General features: G+C 41.1%; 2 protein-coding genes across 9 annotated transcripts in view; one reads left to right on the top strand and one right to left on the bottom strand.

Annotated features, from left to right (window-relative positions):
• SULF1 (sulfatase 1) overlaps positions 1-8,702 on the top strand; it is a 126,548-nt gene extending 117,846 nt beyond the window's left edge. For 5 of the 8 annotated variants that reach the window (XM_075416027.1, XM_075416025.1, XM_075416022.1 and 2 more), the window contains one exon: positions 862-968. In XM_075416027.1, coding sequence (XP_075272142.1) covers positions 862-968 — 107 coding nt within the window. Of the gene's footprint in view, positions 1-861; positions 969-6,143 lie in introns of those variants that run through there. The other 3 variants (XM_009940498.2, XM_075416028.1, XM_075416029.1) reach the window with 2 other exon arrangements.
• Positions 8,703-12,843: 4,141 nt separating this feature from the next.
• The window catches only part of SLCO5A1 (solute carrier organic anion transporter family member 5A1), an 89,464-nt gene continuing 81,348 nt past the window's right edge, over positions 12,844-20,959 (bottom strand). Inside the window, exon 9 of the mRNA XM_009940532.2 lies at positions 12,844-20,780. Coding sequence (XP_009938834.2) covers positions 20,335-20,780 — 446 coding nt within the window. The 3' untranslated portion in view covers positions 12,844-20,334. The remainder of the gene's footprint in view (positions 20,781-20,959) is intronic.

The raw sequence follows: 20,959 nt of genomic DNA, 5'->3' as shown, positions 1-20,959 counted from the left end.
TTTTATCTGCTTAAGTACTAATTGTATCCATGAAGTGTTGCTTTCGTGAGTGTTGTTTGGAACAGTTTGGAATGATCCACATATACACCATCCTGCACAGCCACATGAACGCAACCAGCAGGAAGCTTCTTGCAAGTTTGCACCGGTTATTCTGGACAGATATTGACAGCAAACAACAACATTTGACAGAAATGCTCAAAAGTTTATCATGTTATTTGAGCTAATCAATAAGAAACATCTGCAGATCTCCACAGTCATAACTCTTTTCTCTGTTGCAGGGTTTATTTGGTTAGGTTTTGCCTCTCGGTAGCAAGTGAGGTGTTAAATCCTGTCTTTATTCCAATTGCTGTCTGCCTATGTGAACAACCTCAGGCTCTACACCACAACTGAGACTTAACATTGCAAACTTCTAATCAGCAGTAGTCTCCTCCATTTTCGGGAAAGCAGTATTTCTTTACAAGAGTCTTTGAGTACAAAAATAGCTGTTATTTATATTTCATAACTCCGGAATTCATTGCACACAAATTTGGTTGATTGAATCTTGTGATTTTTTTTTCAGGAATATTCCCTTCTACGTAGTTTGTGGTGTTGCACCTTTGTATCTCTTTCTTCGGCTACAAATGTTTCTCTTTTTTACATTATCTAATTATTTGGGGGTTTCATTATTTTTGAAAAACTGGGGTTTTTCAGTTCTTTTATATAAAACTTCCAGGAAATCTTTGTTGGACTGCAGCTCTGTCTTTATTTAACACAGTACATTTCTTTTTAGGAAGTAGATGCTGTGCATGGAAAACTACATTGTGAATGGTTTTAAAAGTTCTAAACACTAACAAAAGTTACTCTTGTATTTTCCTATATCAGGAAATAAAGATGGAGGAAGCTATGATCCACACAGGTATCCACACTTTTTTATTCTCCTCAGCAGCTTCTTTCCAAATAATTGCATGACTCCAGTCCATTTCAACTAATGTCTGTATCCTGCCATGTTGCACACAGCATAGCTTTCGACGCATGCATTTTCTAACTACTTTACACTGAATTTGGCCATTGTTTTTCAGCTCTACCATTCTGCATTTAACATAGCTCATTGTCATAGCAAGACTTCATATGGCTCATACTTCATGCCTGTATTTCTTAGATGTTTACACAGGGAAAATGACACAAAAAGAATCACCTTTTTTGGGTTGTTTTCCTCTTGCTGGGTGGATTTTGAATGGGTTGGGGTTTTTTCCTGGTTTTATTTAGGAAGCCTACAGAGCTGCTTTGTAAATGTATAACAAATGTGCATAAAAAGTTCATTTTCTGAGGTGTATATGTATCCAAAAAGCCTAATCAAACCTATGGAAGGAAAGTAAAACCTTCTCACTGGCTTTAGGAAACATTGACAGATGCTGCTTTAAGCAAAAGCAGTGCTCAATGTGAGCAGCATGTGCTCAAAGTCAGCGGGAGACAGTTCAGTAAGCGTAGCACAAAGGTGAGGCTCCTTTGGGCCGGAGGGCCGATGTTTTCAGACCAGATCGCACACACATGAAACGAAATTTCTTAGAAAGGTTGTAATATGTGAGCTGAGGAAGGGCGCCAGGCAAGGGGTTTTTTTATACCTGATGCTTGAACCTGAGCAATACATAAAAGACTGCTGTCTGCAAGTATATTGATCTGTTTGCAGGTGTATTTATCATACCTACGTGTTTATGACGCAGAGCCCAGTTCCTCCTCCTGGTGCAGGAACCTGTCAAACATAAAGGAAAAACCTGCAGAGACTGAAAAAACTCAGGTCTGAACAGCGCTGCCCATGCTGTTCAGTGGGCAATACTTGTACTCAGGGGAAAAAAACTGACTGGAAGAATTCTATCAAGTGTCGTATTAAGACTTAATATCTTCTCATGGTAGTTTTATACATTTTCAACTCAAGCACTTCGGTGGAGTAGCTCCTGATATACGTTCTTTGCCTGAGATGTAAACTGGGTCCAAGGAGTATACAAGCCCACAGAAAACCTTTTTTCACAGGGTCTTCTGAAAAGAACCTTGTCCTTAGCTTCCAGCAGCCAGGGAACAATTAAGAATATGTATTTAAATGTCTTATAGATCTCCAGTTTAAGCAGCTAATTTTTCCTTGCAGCCGATTTTGTATTTTCTCACTTGAGTAGTTTTGGGATCCAGGAAAATTATTAGCTTTTGTTTGGTTATATCCCAGGTATTTACATTGCTCGTTACAGCCTGGTGGGAACTGGTTACTACAATGATAGAAAGTAATCCCTGTAATTATGCTTTCAAGTCTTTCATTAAAAGAAATCCTTGTAAGCTTCCTCATTTTAACTACAGATCCTACAGAAATGGCATTTTTTAATTGTAGGATTGCATAAAATTGTAGAGAACACAGGATTAATCTTTAAATTATATCTTGCTACACTGTTTAGCAATGAAAACTTTTTAACTCCTGATACCAAGTCAGTAACATCCCGTTACTGAGATAAATAGCAGGTACAGTATAAGCAAGTGACATTGCTCCGTGCTGTTACACTCCAGCCACCCAGTTTCTTAGTATACGCAGATGCTCGAGTTCAATGTTTTGGTCCAAGCCCCATCCTGGTGGAAATTGGTGGGGTTTTTTTCTAAAACAAAAAAAATTTAAATGAACAGAAAACATTTCTTCGGAATCATTAAAATGATGTCTTTGAGTATCCTTTTCTTGATGCCTGCAGAGGAACCAACAGAGTAAGAAAGGAAAAGCTCCACGCTGCTAAGTCATCTGAGCTACCCCTTAGGCTTCCTTCAGACCATGTAGTTTGTTCACTCAGACCTGTTTCCAGTTCAAAACCTCCTGAGTTAGTACAGCACTTTGGGTGTTGCAAGTACAATATTGGGACAACAGGCTGGTATGGAAACAGTCAGTATAGCATTGTTTGCTTAACACATAGGGAGAGAGCTTCAGCAGGAGAGAACTGGTGTCACCTGTGTGCTTTGATGGACAGAACACGACTCTGAGACAAGGATGATAACGCGTTGTGGGAACTGCATGCTCCTCTCTCCTCCCCTGCTTGTCTGAGGTTTTTCAAAGCCGCCACGGAGATGACTGTACCTACTTGTCATTAGTCTCAGTGGAGAGATATCCAAATCCCTTATTAGTTTTGAGACAACGCAGCCACGGATGGCATCATGGGACTTCAGGGTGTGATAATTGGAGAGCGAAGCTTAGCTAATTCTTGATTCTAAAAAATTGGAAGATGTGTTACTGTGAACAGCTAGCAACAACTTTTCTCTCTTTGGGGTTTATGACATAGCTGAGAGATTCCAAAATAATGATTGAGGAAACCACTGCCATGCTGTTACTCAAATGCAACTCGTCTGCACTTTCCCATTTCACACCTATTTGTAATGAGATTTCTTACAGGGGAAAACCTTTTATTTTCTCTCTCCTTCCCCTTGTATACTTCAATTTCAGTGGGAAACTTTTCACACTTACTGCTAAATTGTGGAATTAAGCTGTGAGGTGACTTGCTTAGCCGATGAACACATGGTCAGCTCTAGGACCTTAAGACTGTGCCTTCCTGTTTGTTTAACGTGTATGAATACAAGCTACCTCTGTCCCATGTGTTTAAACAAGTTACTTTTTTCTACTTGACATGAAGATCACGGAAAATTCCCAGTGCCTTTCCAGCTGTGAAACTCCTCTGAGACTGCAGAAACAGTGCCACATTTAGAGGGGAAAACAGACCTAGCACGAAAGGCCGTGTAGCTCTGACATTCTTTGAGCTATTTTGTGGGAATACAGCAAACTGCTTGCTGATCTTACTTCTCTGCAGCACAGACCCATTGCCCCACTGCTGAGGCTCATGAGAAACCCTGCTCCCCTTTGCAGGTCCCCAGACCTCCCCTCTGCCCACGCTGCCACCCCAGCTTGCCCAGCGCAATCCCTTGTCCCACTGCCTGGGACAGGCAGGAGAGGCTCCTCCGGGCCAAGGGCACCTTTCTGGCCCCTGCTTTACCCCCACTGCACTGGTCCATCTCCAAACCTGTTACTGGTCAAAGGGCAGCACTCCAGTTTCAGCTTCTGCCGTCACATACCAAACCGCTTTGGCCCCTGACTGTTTGTTCTCCTACACAGGCTCTGATATGGCAAAGAAAAAATATATGAATCTATTAATTCAAATAACAACAGAGCAAAATTTAAATATTGTCGCATTTGCAGTGTGGTTAGTATCTTAGAGGGTTTGGTGACTAAATTCCTCAAAAATGCATCCCTTCCTATGATGTTTTCTAGGCCCCTTTAAACCTCTAAGAACTGGAATCATAAGACTTCTTTCTTGAAACCTCTGCAGTATTTAATTATTTTTTATTTCAGGAAACAAATTATCCATAATTTGACTTATGAAGATGTGATCATGCCATGATTTAATTTCTCTTCTCTACTTCAGGAAAAGAAAGAAGGAAGACACTCTGTCATAGCTGTCCTACCAAATCCAAAAAGCTTGTGTTGCTTCCTATGACAGGGAGTTTGCCAAGTGCTTGAAAAAAAATATTTCTAGAACTTGCTTTAAAAAAAAAAAAGATATTTAAATTTTACATTGTGAAATATTTACAGCTGCAGTATTAAGCAAACAAATACCAGCTAAGATCAAAGATTCAGGTGTTTCTAACTAAAGAAAGTGGTGTGCCTTTGGTGGGAACAGAATAAGGCCCCTTATCATAAGAAAATCTCAAGGTTTTTTTCTGACCATAATGACATTTTTCTGACTTTCCATATGATGGACTAAGTATTGGAGAACTTCTTTCCACTGTGAAAATCCCAAGCTAGTAAAGAAGCAGCTAATATAAGCTATGATAGATACAAGTTTTATCTTCTTTTTTACTTGAACAGCAAGAAAGATTGCATTAGAATGCAAACAAATTAATGGAGATGCCAATAACCCACTGTAGGGATGAAGGGCACAATACAGATAACTGTTTGTGGTCAGTTCACACTGTTGGACCATAGCCATTTGAACTTCCAAAGTAATTACTACTGGCCTACATGCCTGTACAGTTTTCAGCGAGAGAAAAAGCCATCTCAGTGAACCAATTACTAAATATTGCCTACAACACCATTTGTAAGGACAAATTTGCCACTTTTCCTGACAGACTTTTGCATTACCTGATCAATTTTTCCTTGTAGTCCACTTTGTTGATAACATCTTTGGATTGAACACAGTCTACATAGTGAATTAAATTCAACACTGGTGTTCAGCATTAAAAAATTTAAAATTTCACGTTACTTTTGATAATCTGGGTCACTATAGTCACTGCAGTGACTTATAAAAATCTTTTGGAAATAGATTTTCCTTCACGTCTTTGCCATTTCTGGCTCTGATTAACATAAAATGAAGTTCCATTGCTACTTTTAAACTCCTATGTTTACCGCTCATTCAAACTTACTATTTGATAAAACCGTTAGACATTTTCTTTGAAAGCTTTTTTTTAATAAAAAATATAGAAAACCTTTAGGAGGTTCTATATCTGTATATGTTAACACTATTTTACAGAGTGGTGCAGTCCTATAAATTAATTCACACCAAGATTTTATAGTTTTTATTTCTCCTAATTGCTCCACGTAAATTAAAATCGATGTTCACAAAGTAAATAAAACACTACCTTTGGCTATCATTTATTAAATAAAATGTGGCAGGCTGGTTTGTAGACCATATGTCTCGAGCTACCCAGACACCAAATTCCTGTGGGTGTTGTTGAAGTTCAGGTCACTATTGGCTTTCAGAGATAGTCCCATCTTTTATACTTAACCCTTGTTCTTTTATTCCATATTTTGGTGGAGTGTTCAGGAAAGGCGAATGGATTATTCACGTATTGAATATCAGAGGAAAGATTATCTCTGACTGTCATCACAAAGCCCCATTAGATGAGATTTTGCTCTGTTTAACTCAGCCCAAGGATGTAGCAGAAGACAGGGAGCTTCTTGCTGTGCGTTCAGCTGGAGCTGTGAACACACCTGAGGCCAGAATCACTGATATGACGACAGAAGGTGTGGAACGTCTTACATGTGTTACGAATAGTGGTGCTTTCAAGCAAACTGGAGTAGAAACACATATGTAAGCTTTGTCTGCAGTTTTAAGCTGGTGTTCACCATTACGCTTTATTCTTTCTTTCAACAGAGGACAATTATGGGATGGATGGGAAGGCTAACCTGCCCAGTTTCACTGGAGACATCGACTGGCAAGGACTGGAAGACTTGTACAGTGTGAATGAAAGTGTATATGACTACAGAGACAACTATAGACTTAGTCTGGCTGACTGGACTAATTACTTGAAGGATGTAGATAGAATGTTTGCACTGCTGAACAGTTACTACCAGCAAAATAAACCAGACAAGGCTAACACTGCTCAGAGCAACAGGGGCGGGGATGAATCATCCACGCTATTTACCTTGGTGGAAATGACTTCTGCTGAAGAATCGAGTGGCCTGCCCACAGAGGAGTTGCAGCTTATGGTGCCAACAGACTTTGCAGCCCTCACTTTGAGCACGGAGAATTTAAGTCAGGAGGGGAAACTTGAATTAAACGATATTCCTGAGAAAAACAGTTTGAATGACGCACACTGGAGAAATAATCATCAAGCTGAAAAACAGATGGAAGATAAAGAATCGGACCATTTTGGTATGGATTTCAGTGGAAACGGTTTAATAGAGTTGGAGTCCCGGCATAGTTTCATGCTACAACCCATTAGTATTTCTCAAAAAGACACTCATCAGGACAGTGATGCTGTGGAAAATATATTTGAAGATCAAATATATCTTCCCATGAGGTCCGATGAACCCATCGTTCATCAGGCTGTAAAGGTGTCCATTAGGGATTCGTCTGTCGGTACCCAGAAAACAGGAACTTTCTTGAAAAAAACAGAACAGAGTCTTGCAGGTGAAAATTCACAAATCCTAAATGTAGAAGGCAGTGCCTCATCTCCACTCTCCTTGGACTGATCAAGTGGTAAACCATTAAATAAGTTCTCCTTCTTCTTATTAGCAAATTAATCAAGGTAATCACGACAACAAACATTCCATGTTTATTGTAGATACCTTTTGCAGCTAAATTGAGCCCAGTCCAGTATTTGTCTGTGCATTTGTTTTATTCACACGCACGTACTTTCACTGTAATTCTCCTCTCTGAGAAGCAAGATTTCCACTTTTTAGTGAAAACAAACAGTGTTAACTTTCAAATGCAGTAGCACATTCTCCAAAAGCTAAAAATTATTTCTTTGACTAGGATGTTCAAGTTCCTTTCTATATTTTCAAATGATCCCATCATGAAGAATGTTTCAGTCCACCCAATCTGTCTGCATAACGTCTTTTGCATAAATTATTTTAACCACTGGAAATTCCTAATGTCACACTTTTAAGTAAAATGCACTTTTAAAATCTGTATGCCATACTGTTTATGAATCTCATACCTTACGTGTTCTGAGTTTGCTCATTGTCTCCTGTAATTATGAAACCAATAAACAGATTGACAGGAAAGAGGTAAACGGAATAGATTGTGGAAACAGACTCCTTGAATATTGTTTTAGCAAAAATATTGCATGTTTTTGTTACTTTGATTTAATTAAATTTACTTTCAGAAAGGTATGGCTAATCTTTGTTAACTGTAGGAGGATTTGTTTAAATGGATTGTTTCCTTATATGTTGATATTGTCAGTATTAAAAATCCACGAGGTTTTTTGACTTTTTTTTTTTTTTGCTAATACTGGTAGAAAGGTTTACATCAATACATGTATGCTTTTGTCACCACATCTGATTTTTACTTTGCTGAACAGTATCTTGAAAGCATCATTATCATTTTGAGACTTAAATTCTTTTTGTTTTAAACAGGCATCAAAGGGAACGATAAAATCATGTTAGATTTACATTATTTTAGATAAAAAAGGCACATGAGGTAAAAAATAGTAGTTTAGATAATTTTTGTTGTTGTATTCTAAATTTTTTCTTGAACTTTACCAAACATTAAATTTTATAAAATATAATACAAAAATGACTTTGAAAATCTGTATTACTCGAAACTTAACATCTTCCCTTGCTTTTTTATAAATTTCCAAATAATTAGCACAACAATAACGAAAGAGAATTACCTCAAACAGATGTAATTCCACAGTGTCCAATTCATGGGTATTTCCTATCTGTTACATGTTATTTAGTGTAGTGAGTGTTTTGTGGCTATTGCAAGAACTGCAGGTTAAACTTACATTCATTGCATTGTATTTTAAGTTGAAACTTTTTAAAACGGAGATTCTTTTAGAAGGATTTTAATAATTTTAGGAAGCGGTCATTTTGATGGACTCTGTATATATGTTAAAATTACTAGCTCTTTATCTGATGTATGTGTCATGGGCTGATTGGTAGAAAAACATATTTATGGTCATGAATGATGCTGTTTGTACATAGGTTTTAAGTTACTAGGATACAGACTGTGTTTTTAAATCTTGTATAATATTTCTGTGATACTTTTATAGAACAATTCTGGCTTCGGGAAAGTCTAGAAGCAATATTTCTTGAAATAAAAAGTGTTTTACTTTACCTGCTTCAGAGAAGTTCAGATGATCCAATTTTCCTCCTAATTAAGACTTATTTTAAAAATATGTAAATGGTTTCAGTTTTAAGAATCCATCCACATATAAAGCAATGGGTAAGAAAATAACACACTACATTCTGTTAGCCATAAATTATTCCTGGAGATTGTGAATAATATATATATTTTTTGTTTAAGACATGCTGTGATTTTATTTTATTTTTTAAATTCCCAATTCATCTGACCCTTTCTTCCTTGAAGTCAATGCACCGAGCTGCAAAACCGGTGGTTCCCAGAAGTAAAGCAATGTCACACGGTGCCCTCCCCTGCCTTGCCACTTCTCCCCTTCCCTGCAGACCCCTCCCTGTGACAGCAAAGCACAGCAGACTGGCCATGCAGGGCTTAAAGAGGGTGGACCACAGGTCTCTAGTCAGGTGGAGCGTCTCCTTGCACAAGAGTCTTCACAAAAGGGAATTCAGTTTTCAAGGTAAAATCTCCCTTGCTTGCACTCTGCACTTCTTCGATGGTGTGTGAGTAAGATCAGCTTTGTAAGCTAAACTCAGCCTCTGGAGCTATGCTTCTTGAACCCTTCTTCCTTCTACACAGTCCTTGGGCACTGACGCTCCTGCAGACATGAAGTTACAGGTGATGCTTGTGGGAATCAGGAGAGGGGATCAATGGTTAACCTAAGTGTTCAAAAATCAGTTGTTGCGATGCTAAACAGACCCCTGAGAGATGCCTGCCCCCGGAAAGCACACTGGCAAGCACAGGATGTATTTCAAAACAGGCAGCTGAGTAGGCTGACCCAGCAAGGTTGGGAGAACTTTAAGGACAAAGGCAACTTGAAGCAAGATCCCATACAACTACCTCACCCCTATCCAAGTGCAGAGAATTATCTAGTACCAGCCACGTGCCCTCCATTGTTTGAAAGTGCATTTCTTGGAAAGAAGCAAGCAAGATCCTTTCTTCCCTCTTAACACATGGGTAGAGATAGAGAAGTGAATGGTGCAATAGTGTGGTCCCCCCATTCATCCCACTTGTCCTTCCTTCTTATGGGTGAGCTTGAAGTACTCACTCAGGAAATTGAAGCGATGGCATCTTCCTCAGCTTGAAAGTGGTCAGCCTTCCTTCTGCCAGGACAGTGCCCTGTCTTCTAAACTATCAGAAGCTTAGAGAGTGCCCTAGCTCCTAAACTAGGTGGGAGCCTTTTTTATAGCTCTTCTACAGGACTGTGGAGGAAAAACATACAAACAACACTCATTCTGTAGCTAAGAGGCACAGGGAGCAATAAGCTCTGATCCTTGCTCTCTGGAAATGTGCACCAAATATAAAACCAGACCGAAAGAGAGGCCAAAAGCTGTCATATCCCTAAGCAGGTATCCTAAGCAGTGTGTTGCTACCCCGATACGTTTTGCATTTCTTTCTACACAGTACTTCTTGTCCCGTAGCTGAGGCAGTCAAGCCCATCAGCCGTGCATGGTGCTCTTGCAGGCATCAGGCAGTTGCAGGCTCAGGAGGAAAACAAATGCCTAAATCTGACCTCATGGGCAAGCAGGCAGGCAATGGGAGGGCCACAAGGAGGACTTTCTTGGCTTTTTCTCATCTGCAAAATAACGGCAGGCGTGTCTTTTCTGAAAGGCGGTACATAGTTACCTACTTTCTGAAGAGGCCTGGAACTGGACAGGAATATATTTAAGGCTCGCACATCTTTGGGAGGTGTCAAGGCTATGTGAAATGCTTCAGTCTCATAATCTGAAGGTCCTGAGTACAAAAATGATCAGAGGGATGGAACACCTCTCCTGTAAGGAAAAGCTGAGAGAGTTGGGGTTGTTTAGCCCAGAGAAGAAAAGGCTCCAGAGGGACCTTATTGTGGGCTTTCAGTACTTAAAGGGGGCTTATAAGAAAGAGGAGGACAAACTTTTTAGCAGGGCCTGTTGTGACAGGACAAGGGGTAATCGTCTGAAACTAGAAGACGGTAGGTTCAGCCTGGATATCAGGAAGAAATTTTTTATGAAGAGGGTGGTGAAACACTGGAACAGGTTGCCCAGAGAGGTGGTAGATTCCCCATCCCTGGAAACATTCAAGGTCAGGTTGGACAGGGCTCTGAGCAACGTGACCTAGTGGTAGATGTCCTTGCTCATTGCAGGGGGGTTGGGCTAGATGATCTTAAGAGGTCCCTTCCAACCCAGCCTATTCTGTGATTCCTCTGTGATTTAAAAGAAGGTAACCAGTACTGCCCTCACACCCTTGGACTGTGTGAGACATTTTCTGAGACCTCCTACCAACTTAAAGACCTCAGGAAAAGCAAAGATGGGTAATGCTAATGAGGCACAATAGGAGAAGATCTGTGTGGTGAAACAGCTGGGACCGTGAAGCCAAGAGCTGCAGCAGCCCTTTTCAGGGAGGATCCACTCAGGACTGGTCTCGAGGCCTGAGCCCCTACAGGTGGCTGGTGCCCACTAGGCGTGATGCTGAAATAAAAATTCCTCCTTTAGCCTCAGCAAAAGCCAATCCAGTTTGTGTGCTCTGACACCATTTTGCAGTGAGACTCAATGTGCAGTAAGTGGGGTACTAGCTGGAGACTCATTCAAAAACCATATGTCCCATCTGCAGGGACGCAATCACAGCCTGAGCCACCTGGGAACTGCCTGGGGTAATTTCACTCCGGTGGAAGCAGCAGAAGTCAGCGCAGAGCCACCCAGTGGTGCTTCTCCTTGGCCCCTGCACCACCCTGCTGTGCTTCCAGCCCCTGCCAAGGCAGCTCATTCATTCAGTTTTCAGGTACCAACGACACCCTTGATGTGCTAGAAAACTACTGATGACAATTTCATCCACAGCATGTTCCTTGATTAACATTTCTAGTGTTGGGCACTGGTGACTTTCAGGGGGAATCTGCAAGATGCCTTTTTGTGGGGTTGTACATATTGGAAATGGAAACAGAGAAGTCTGGCTTCGAACTTGGAAGTCAGACAGGATCTGGACCCCACAGATTTCTTTATTGTCCATGAAACAGTAGCTCCCCCCAGTTGCACACACTGGCTGAAGCTGCGCTGCTGGCTGAGGACTCGACTCTGCTAGGTGCTGAGCACCACACCGCAGTTTCAGACTGTGGTCTGAAACCAAATGCACTTAAGATACCTCAGAAAGACATTCTGTGTCCTGAATCAATGCAGATTCAGCTGCCCCGTGGCAGCAAAGTTCTGTTTGGTCATTGCTGGGGTGCTGGTGCTTGTAGTATTCACACTACTCCAAGCAGTGAGGAAGTTTCATAGAAAGAAGTCACAGCTCATCCAGCCATGAAGCGTGCGCAACATGTCAAAACACTCTCACTATAAAGGCTCAATAATGAAACCTGTCTAGAAAAATATATTCAACTTCAACCTGCTGTTCTTTTGATCTTGAAAGACCAGGCTGCCTTGGGACAGAATTCCCATCCATGGACACACCTATACTTTTAAATAAAAGTGATTCCAGAGAGTAGAAAACATAGCTCCAAAACCAAATTGTATCAGCAAGGTCACACCCACACAGCCTGGTAGAGGTTGGCCTCATCCATGTTAGGTAGCACTCAGCCTTGGGTCTCCCCTTGGCTCTGCGCTGACGTTCCGAAATGAAATCTCCAATTGTTTCCATTTTTAAATGTCTGTGGTAATACAAGATCTGTGTTACAACCACTAGAGCTCCTACAGCGTGGTACTGTGGTGTGTGCTGCAGCCCCGGCGGTGTTGCCTGAGGACACGGGGGCCCTTGATGCACACGGTCTACAGCTTTGGGTGGCTGCAGGAACGGGGGGAACCAAACCTGGCTCAGCCACTGCCGACATGGGGGAGGCCTCTGTCACGTAGACATTCCCCACAAACCACACAGAGGTAGTTTGTTGGCGTGGTCCAAACCAGAGCCAAGGAGTGAACCAAGCACTAAGCAATGCAGACATCAGGAGTTCAGTCGTGGGTTCATGCCCTGGCCCTCTTTTACTGAGCAGCGTAGATGCACATAGACTCATACCCTCCGTATTTTTTCCAACTGTCAATGCCAATTTCAAACAAATTTGTATTTCTTAGTATAACTAACATAAATCAAGTTTAATACTAGAGGAAACTGGAATTTTACAGTTTATATCTGCATGATGAATCCTCAGTTGTGATTTGAAGGTTACTGAATTCAGTGGAAAGCTTTGGTTTTGTCTGACTACCCCCTAAAAGACCAAATACTTCATCACCTGATCCACAGCGATTGCACAGCAACCCATGTACCGTTTTTTTGTTGCTTTCTCTCTTTTTTGTCAGAAATGACACACACATGATATGCTATTTTTTATTTCCAAATATCAAGTATTCAAGAGCTTGTTTTGTAAACACATGTTTACAACAGATGCTGACAATAGATTTCATTAAATGATGTGTTACACAGCTTTAAAATTATTCTAATCTCTGCTGAGAAATAAATATCAATTAAAAAAACCCATACAGGAGCCTAAAGTATGCAAAACAAACTGCATAAACCAATTAGTCTCTTTGTACCACAGCACAGCACCCACACACTCATACGGTCAGACATACTCTACAGATTTCCTTAATCCTCTACACATTTGCTTAATAATGAGTTTTTTAAAAACTAAACAGTTACAGGCAGTGTGCCCACACCATGCTCCTAACATCCTACTCAGGCTGTTGCTGTTCTTCTTAAACCGTCTGGTAGAGGTATGCGCTGCAGCCAAGGGCAAAATCCCCTTCGCTCAGCCGGGGAAAGGAGCAGGTCTCCCTTGAGGAAAGCCTTCGCTCAGCCATGGATCTCAATGACTCCACATTCTTTTTTTTTTTCTTTTTTCTTTTTTTTTTTTTTTGTACAGAAACTGTTCCAGAAGATTTTTGTACTTTTTTGTTTGTTTGTTTTGAAATTTCCCGACATGTTTTCAGATATGGAATTTGTTACAGAGGTAAAATTTCTGACCTATCAGTTGGAGGCGCACCTCTTGGTGCTATTTAGGATACAGATACCTCCTCTGCACAAGGAGTCCAGGCACAGTAACACAAAATAATTACCTTTCAGAATTCAACATGGAGGGAAAACTTTTGCCTTCAAGATTTTAAAACCAAACCCCTCTGGTTTAAATCATAGCTCACTTTAAAGTTTACCAGATTTGGCCTTTTTCCATTGCTAGAGCTAGAACCTGCTCTTATTCCACACTTCTCTTTCTGGTATTCCATGGAGGAACATTAACATTTCAGATCTGAATCCTCAATTTAATTCAAATGCTTACTAAGTTTGCTTGGTTAAGGGGTCCCAGAATTTAGCCCAGTGCTTCTTGTCATTACTACAGAATTTATTTTCAGCTTCTGCTTAAGCAAAGCCACTAAATAAAGTAACATGCTACAGCAGGATGAATGCATCCCACGTGCGATTTCTGTGGCCTGTATAGCTTTTACCTTAGCTGTGAGCACTGGGCCAAATCCTGTACCGCCTCCCGAAATTACTTTCCCACGGAAGAGCTAGGTAGGAATTGGCCCACCAGGAATTACAAACACTGTCTTCGCTGGAGCAGTCCAGACTTTATGAACAAAAACACATGCAGTTGCATCATTGACATGCCTAGAGAATGTCATTTAAGTCATAGTGAATACATCATAAAATACTTCAGTACCTATTAGCACCACAGTGTTGTTTAGTCATTTGTCCAAAGATTATCAAGCTGGCTCACCCTTCCACGAGGTGAACAATGTTTTGGATGCTTTTCGTAGCCCTTCATGAATTCCACAGCTTTTCACCTGTTCTACATCATGAACAAAATGCAGTTACAGGATAACATTGTGACAACTGGCTTGAGATAGAAAAAATAAGAAAATATGGTACACACAACGGACAATGAAATAATTAGAAGAGTAGAATGGAACCTGAATGAACAAGCAACTATTTCATAACACTTGTAATCAAGAAAAGTTTGGATCTACTTTGAACTTGCAGAGCTAGGTCTGCGTTTAGAAGGCTGGATTAAGTAAAAATAAAACAGCTTATCTGAAGGACTGGAGGGTGTTTATACTGGGTTTCTGCTAAAAAATACAGTTATTAACTGTAGTTAATGTCATGGATATAGCTATGGGATATGGATATTGTTAGCTGTCCTCCTTAATTTATATAATATATTCTGCGGAAAGGGCAGGGAAAATCTCCTTCCTGAGGACAAGGTAGGCTTTCAAACCTTTGGCCATATAATAACATGTATTAGTGATATTCAGTGTGAAGAAGGAGAATCATGTGAACCCTGGCCATACCTAGTCCCCACGCTGAAGGCTCCCCATCTTCCCTCTGCGACAACATTTACATTTAACCTTTTTGAATGGCTACGTGTGAAACAAGAAGTTACAGGAAAAAAAGAAAGCCCTAATTCTACACCAAAGGATGAATCTGCTATTGTGATGTCGACTATCCATCTTCTGAACACTCTGAAAGTTAAAAATGTCTGCAAAATCAAGTCCAGTATGTTAAGAACCTGAAATGTGTTGATACAGGTTTAATCTACTAGGGACAAGCACGCTGCCCAAAGCTATGCCATTTCAGCTTGCGTTCCAGGTAAATCTCTGTTACCAGGTGTTTTAACTCGCTGGAAAGCAACCACAGCTGGATGGCTTCAGCCGTGGGAATCCAGATGCTGCAGCATGCACCATGGCATCTCCTACGCTGTTCTAAAAAACACATTGAGAAAACAGAAAAAGATAAACTTATTTAAGAACTGTTTTGTCTCTGATCTCCAAAACCAGTAGTAGTGATCAGTGAGGAGCATAAAAGCTAAACAAGCACTTGGTATCACTCAGGCCACACACGCTTGCTACAGGGCCAGCTTGTTAACGTCCAACCCAAGGTGCTGGCCCAGTTCTACAGCCCCATCATCAGACTGATGAGGCTGAGAATCTGGCTCCAACATAGCAGTAAGACACTTTGGACCTATTTGTCATCATTTTTATGTCAATATAACACCACAAAGAGCTGTGGTATTACACACGGAGAAAGTGTAGTAAGGCAGCAATAATTCAGGCATTTGGGGGAAAAACCCACAAGAATGGTACAGAAGGTGCTGACCCCTCTCCCAGCCGTGCTGTCTGGAGCCACACAGCGCAGGTGGCGCTCTGCTCCGTTTGCGCGGGATACTGAAAATTTGTCATCTGAACCTCTAGGTCCAATTCTGGGCAAGGGCACAGTCCGAACCTGCAGCATTACTTGAGCAATTACATTGGCTTTAAGGTCAGAAAGATGCCTTCATTTAATCTGTCTTCCCAGGTAACGCACAGATTTTCAGACGGAAATTCATAAAATAAGTGAATAACAGTAAGAGCTAGAATGTATCTTTGAGCATGTCCACAAAATATTTTGAATTTTAATTTTATTTGCAAATGAAAGGCTTCCTCCATTGCCAGATATGTAAGTAGCCACATGTGAATGCCACAGGGGAGTACTCGAGTGCTACTTCATGCCATTCTGGTTACAATGATCACTGAATCCATGGGGGAAAAAACTCAGCATGGAAATTATTCTTTGGGTAAAGGAACTCTTTTCTGAATGCAGATGGGATTCGGTCCAATACTTACATATGTGCACTATTTTTAAGTGCACTACTTAAGTATATAAACTTACACACATATTTAAATGTTTTGCTGGATAAGTGCCATAATGAATGACTAGTTAATGCTATGAATTAATAAGCTGTATTTAAAAAAATAGATATTTTTGAAAACACTACATTCAAGTGTTTGTAACTAAATTAGGGCCTTTCAAACTTACATTTCTAATGCCTAGGGGGAGATTTGAGCCCCTACTTCACTTACAGAACAGCAAGTTCTGAGGAAATGCACGTTACCATGTGCACTTTTAAAGGTACAATGGCTGGTCAAAGAACTGAAACTTTCCAATTAAATATAAATTGCACCATAATATTCAATGTGTTTCTTGCAGCTCCTCACACTGTACTGAAGGAACATAAAATTCCACCAGTGCCAAATTATACCACATTACATCCAGTATGCTCATGGGGAAGAAGGGGGACCAAAACCACAGGGCTTTTGCCTAGAACTGGAAATACTGGAGAAGTGGGAGAGTCCCACCACTGCCCAGATATTCCAGCCCCCAAAAGCTCTATGAACCATCTCCTGAGTGTGCTGCACTCCTAAGCACCCACAGCCATGGCTATGCCCTTTCTGAAGTTTTCCCCATTATCTGTATTATCCCTGGCTGGTTAACTGAAGGTAGATGACTTGGGTTTGCCACTGATAGCAACCTGTGGGTGAGCAGGACCTTCACCTTTTCTTGTACTCACTGCTATTCAACCTTTAGTGTTTGGGGGTAGAGAGGAAAGGTGGCAGAAATTACAAGTTAATGCAATTTTATATTCTGTGGTCAGAGGATTTCACAGCAGGAAGACAGCATGCCCACCTTCATTGGGTGATAGATAAAGCTCCTTTTTTCTTCTTGGGAGTTGGTGTAGCACCGCACGTCTATCATGACTACTGCTAGGGATGCACACAATTTCTCTGGCGATTCTGCTTCCCTCAGCAATGACAACCTCAGAAAATTGTGTTTGTTCAGCAGGTCTCAGTCCGTATTTCAGTAACTGTTGACAATGTTGGAATTAACTTCTCTAGGAAGTTAATGTGTTTCCCCTGCGTGCCTTTACCGCCTTAGTTTAGACTGTTCTAGCTTAATCACAATAAAGCCTCCATCAGGAATCAATCAACTGGCCAGAGTTTGGGTTTTCTTTCTTTCAGAGGATGCTGATTTAATTAAGTGATTTTGCAGAAATATATTCATACTGTCAAAATTATCTATATCCAAAAATACTAACAAATTTATTTGACAAGTAACAAATTACTTTTTGTTTTGCATATAATTTTGAAAGGAAAATTAAAAGGCTATTGGAAGTATGTAAACAAGGCTTTTTCAGCATTTCCAAAGTGAAATCTTTCCTTCTACATTCCAGTTTCTCAAACATTTCAAAAAATGAATGTTTTTAGAAGTTGCAGTGTCAGGATTTCCTAAAAACCAGGTGGTCTCCATTCCAACAAGCTCTGAATTCCCTTGTAGTCAGCTCAGAAGCAGCAGCAGCTGCAGATGTGTCACTTCTCTCATTCTCATTCTTTGCCATCAGCGTCAGCTCCTGACAATCCTACAAGCCTAATCTCTTCCCCTTGTTCCCGCATGGAACAGAAGCACACATGAGGCATGAAATAGAATAGATCAGGATAGATGATTCATTTCCAGCCTTTTACAATTCCCTGAATGTTCTGTTTCTGAGGTATTTGAAAAGATTGTCGCTCTTTACCTCACCCTGTGATGATTAAAATGGACAAGTGATTAAAATGGATGGGTGATGGGCTGCAATTACACTTTGTCCTACTACTTTGCCTCAATTTTTGCCATGGCAGGAAGTTTCTGGTGCAAGAAGCATCTGAGACTGGAGCAAAAGGAAACATTTTTATCATCTACTCTGATCTCTTATGGCAAAAAAACATATACCAAATACCTTTGAGCCAAGGAAATTTATTTCTCTGGATGAGAAGTGTAGAAGCTAACACCTCAGGTGACACATGCTGACTGAGGAGGTATTGTATCTAGAGGCCGCACAAGGGGAAAAAAAAATCTCAGGCTTGACCCCAAAAAGCTTTTAATATGTACAGAGTAGCAGGAGGTGATTAAAAGGATATTCCTCTACATTGTAGTTTGGGGTAGAAGCATCTGAGTTTGCAGACAGAGAGAGTGGGTATCGTTACAAGCCAACACAAATCGACTGAGAGGTTCTGAAATAAGCAGCTACCATTTCAAGCAGGAGAGCTAGCCCCATGGGTAGTCCCGTGTGCCCGTCAAGAAGAGCCAGGAGATGAGGAAAGGCAGCCAGCAAAGGAGGAGAGGGAAATCTACTCTTCCCAGGACAACTCAGTGGATGCCAAGGAGAATATTGCCTTTAATTTCAAGGACTTGGTTCCATACAATGTTTGACCAACTTACATATTAGAAATTAAAAATGAAACCAGGAATAAATCGGTTCAAAAATATGTAGAAGTTCTTCTCTTTCCCATTTATTTTCACGCAAGCTCTGTACATGGCAAAATCCAAACCTGACTATCCCTGAGTCCTCTTAAAAGAGTGCTTTTTAACTTCCCGAACTTCTAAGACTCTCCCTGCAGGGCAAAATACAACTTTGACTTCCTAGTGTCCACCTGAAATCATTCTCTGTCCTGTGAGACATCACTAGTGCATCATAAGCACAGCACTACAAAACCCCCAAAGCAAGAAATGAAATGCCAAGTACATTTGATTAGAAAGTCTCAGCATCTCCAGGGGAGAAAACGCACTACAGTAACGTGGAATCAGAAAAGACCACATCATGTCCTGCGGGTCCACGCTTGCAGACCGTTTCTACTCTTAGCTCTTCCCCTTGAAGGGCAAAGGATATATGAGCAGCTGAGGAAAGGAAAGGCGTGCAGGACAAACCACACCACTAGGACCTCTGGGCCTGTCCCACCAGCCTGCTCAGCACCAGGCAGCAGGAGAGGCAGAAGCGGGGCAGAAACGGGAGGGAGCTGGGGTGTGAGCCGCAACCCCATCCCCAGGGAGCTTAGCACCCCGGCGGTGCCAGTCGTGGAGGGGAAAGCCTCGCACCGGGTGCTGTGGCGGGCAGGCCGCTCGCAGCCCGCGGGCAGCTCTCTCTGCTCACTCCTGCGGCCGGCAGCGAGCCCCCCACCATCGCCAGCTGCAAGGGCCTGGCAGGTCCCCGGCAGCCATGCCGACACGGAGCGAGGCCGTTAGCTCTCCCTCGAGATCATCTGACCCAAGCTGAACTAGACCAGCACGCGTTTCTGCAGGGCAGCCAAGCTCTTCCCACCAAGCTGTAACTGGTTATTTTCTTCTTCAGGGAAAGTATGGATTCGGCGCCAGTAACGGCCACCCAAATAGCATTACAGAAATATGCACATATCCGCTTTGGTATGTGTGTATGATTCCTACATCTTAATGTTATTATAAATTAATACTGACGTTTTTTACCCCAAGCATCATACTTGCCTAGCATGTGTACTTTGTGAAGAATGACTACATCCCATCAAATGAAAATTAATGCACGTTTTGACAGGATAAAGATATTATGACTCAATATTTGCAAACATTACCTGATGCATAACTTTTCTATGGCTTAACATGTTGTTAACAGTACTTCATAACAGTATGTTCTTTTTTAATTTAATGCTTATGTCTGAAAATAGCCCCTTTCAAATTCAGTTGCAGTAATGTCTTTAAAAGCAAACTTTAAACTTAATTTGCTGCGCATACAATTATCCAAATGAGTTGCATAGTTTAAACAAGTTCAGTTGTGCTTTGTAGCAGAACTCACAGTAATTACTCATCTCTTAAAAATACAATTTGCAGATATGAAGTTAATGATACATTTAAGCATTTTTGTGATGTCTAGACATCAACAATATGAGTTTCTGTCACTCTTCCACTGACTTCTGCTGTTCATAATACCTCACCCTTACACTGACATTAGATCAGAGCATGGACATTTAATGGACACATCTGAAATAATTACAAACACAATTTTTAAAACTCCATTGCTGGGAGAGGAGAAACAAGAATTTGGGTTGGTTTGAGGTATCCAGCCCTCAGGAACATACTATGGTTGTTTGCATTAAGCTTTGTTGGTTTTATCACATATTACATTTAGATTAAAAATAGAAGGCACAGGTGTTTTACAAGGCGCCATAATTCAGCCAACCAACAAAACTAAATATTACATTACCAAGCCAGGGGTCTATATCTCAGCAGTGACTTCTTCCAATGCATTTTCATTTGAGGAATTTATTGCTTCTGAAAAAGGGCCGGGGTAGGTCTGTGCTACGCAGTTCATTCCTTGTGCCACACTAATGTCTCCTCGGGAACTGAAGGCAGGGCAGGATCCAGTCCGTGCATAGTTTTGTTGGGGTCCAGCTTGGCCAACCATCTCACTCACAGTGTTCACCGGCGAAGCCCTCCATCTCCGCCTCTGCAGTTGCTCTTCTTTACACTTAATGGAATACCAGGCCAGGAAAATAAAAAAGAATCCCACGAACTTGAGAGCAGCTGCCAACCCAAAGTAGACAAAACGAAACGAAGTGACATCGTATTCCCAACAAGATCCTTGTACGCCGCAATCCTGTTGCCAAAGCATGCACGTGGTGTCAATAACAGCCCCAAAATAAATTGGAGTGGGAATGTAAGCTGAAATAAAAATAGCAACAGAAATAATATATGTTAGTATATAGTGGGAAACTTATAAAGAAACTATATGCCTTAGCCAGACAGTGTAGGTCGAGAATTTTTGAGATTTCTACACCACTATTCTCATACGAAATGTAAAACACGGAAAACTGGTCAGCCGATCTTCCCACCAACACTGT

Source organism: Opisthocomus hoazin, chromosome 3 (assembly GCF_030867145.1).
Source record: "Opisthocomus hoazin isolate bOpiHoa1 chromosome 3, bOpiHoa1.hap1, whole genome shotgun sequence".
Lineage (NCBI taxonomy): Eukaryota > Metazoa > Chordata > Aves > Opisthocomiformes > Opisthocomidae > Opisthocomus > Opisthocomus hoazin.
Note: the sequence above shows the minus strand (reverse complement) of the source record. Positions and strands in the feature narration are given on the sequence as shown.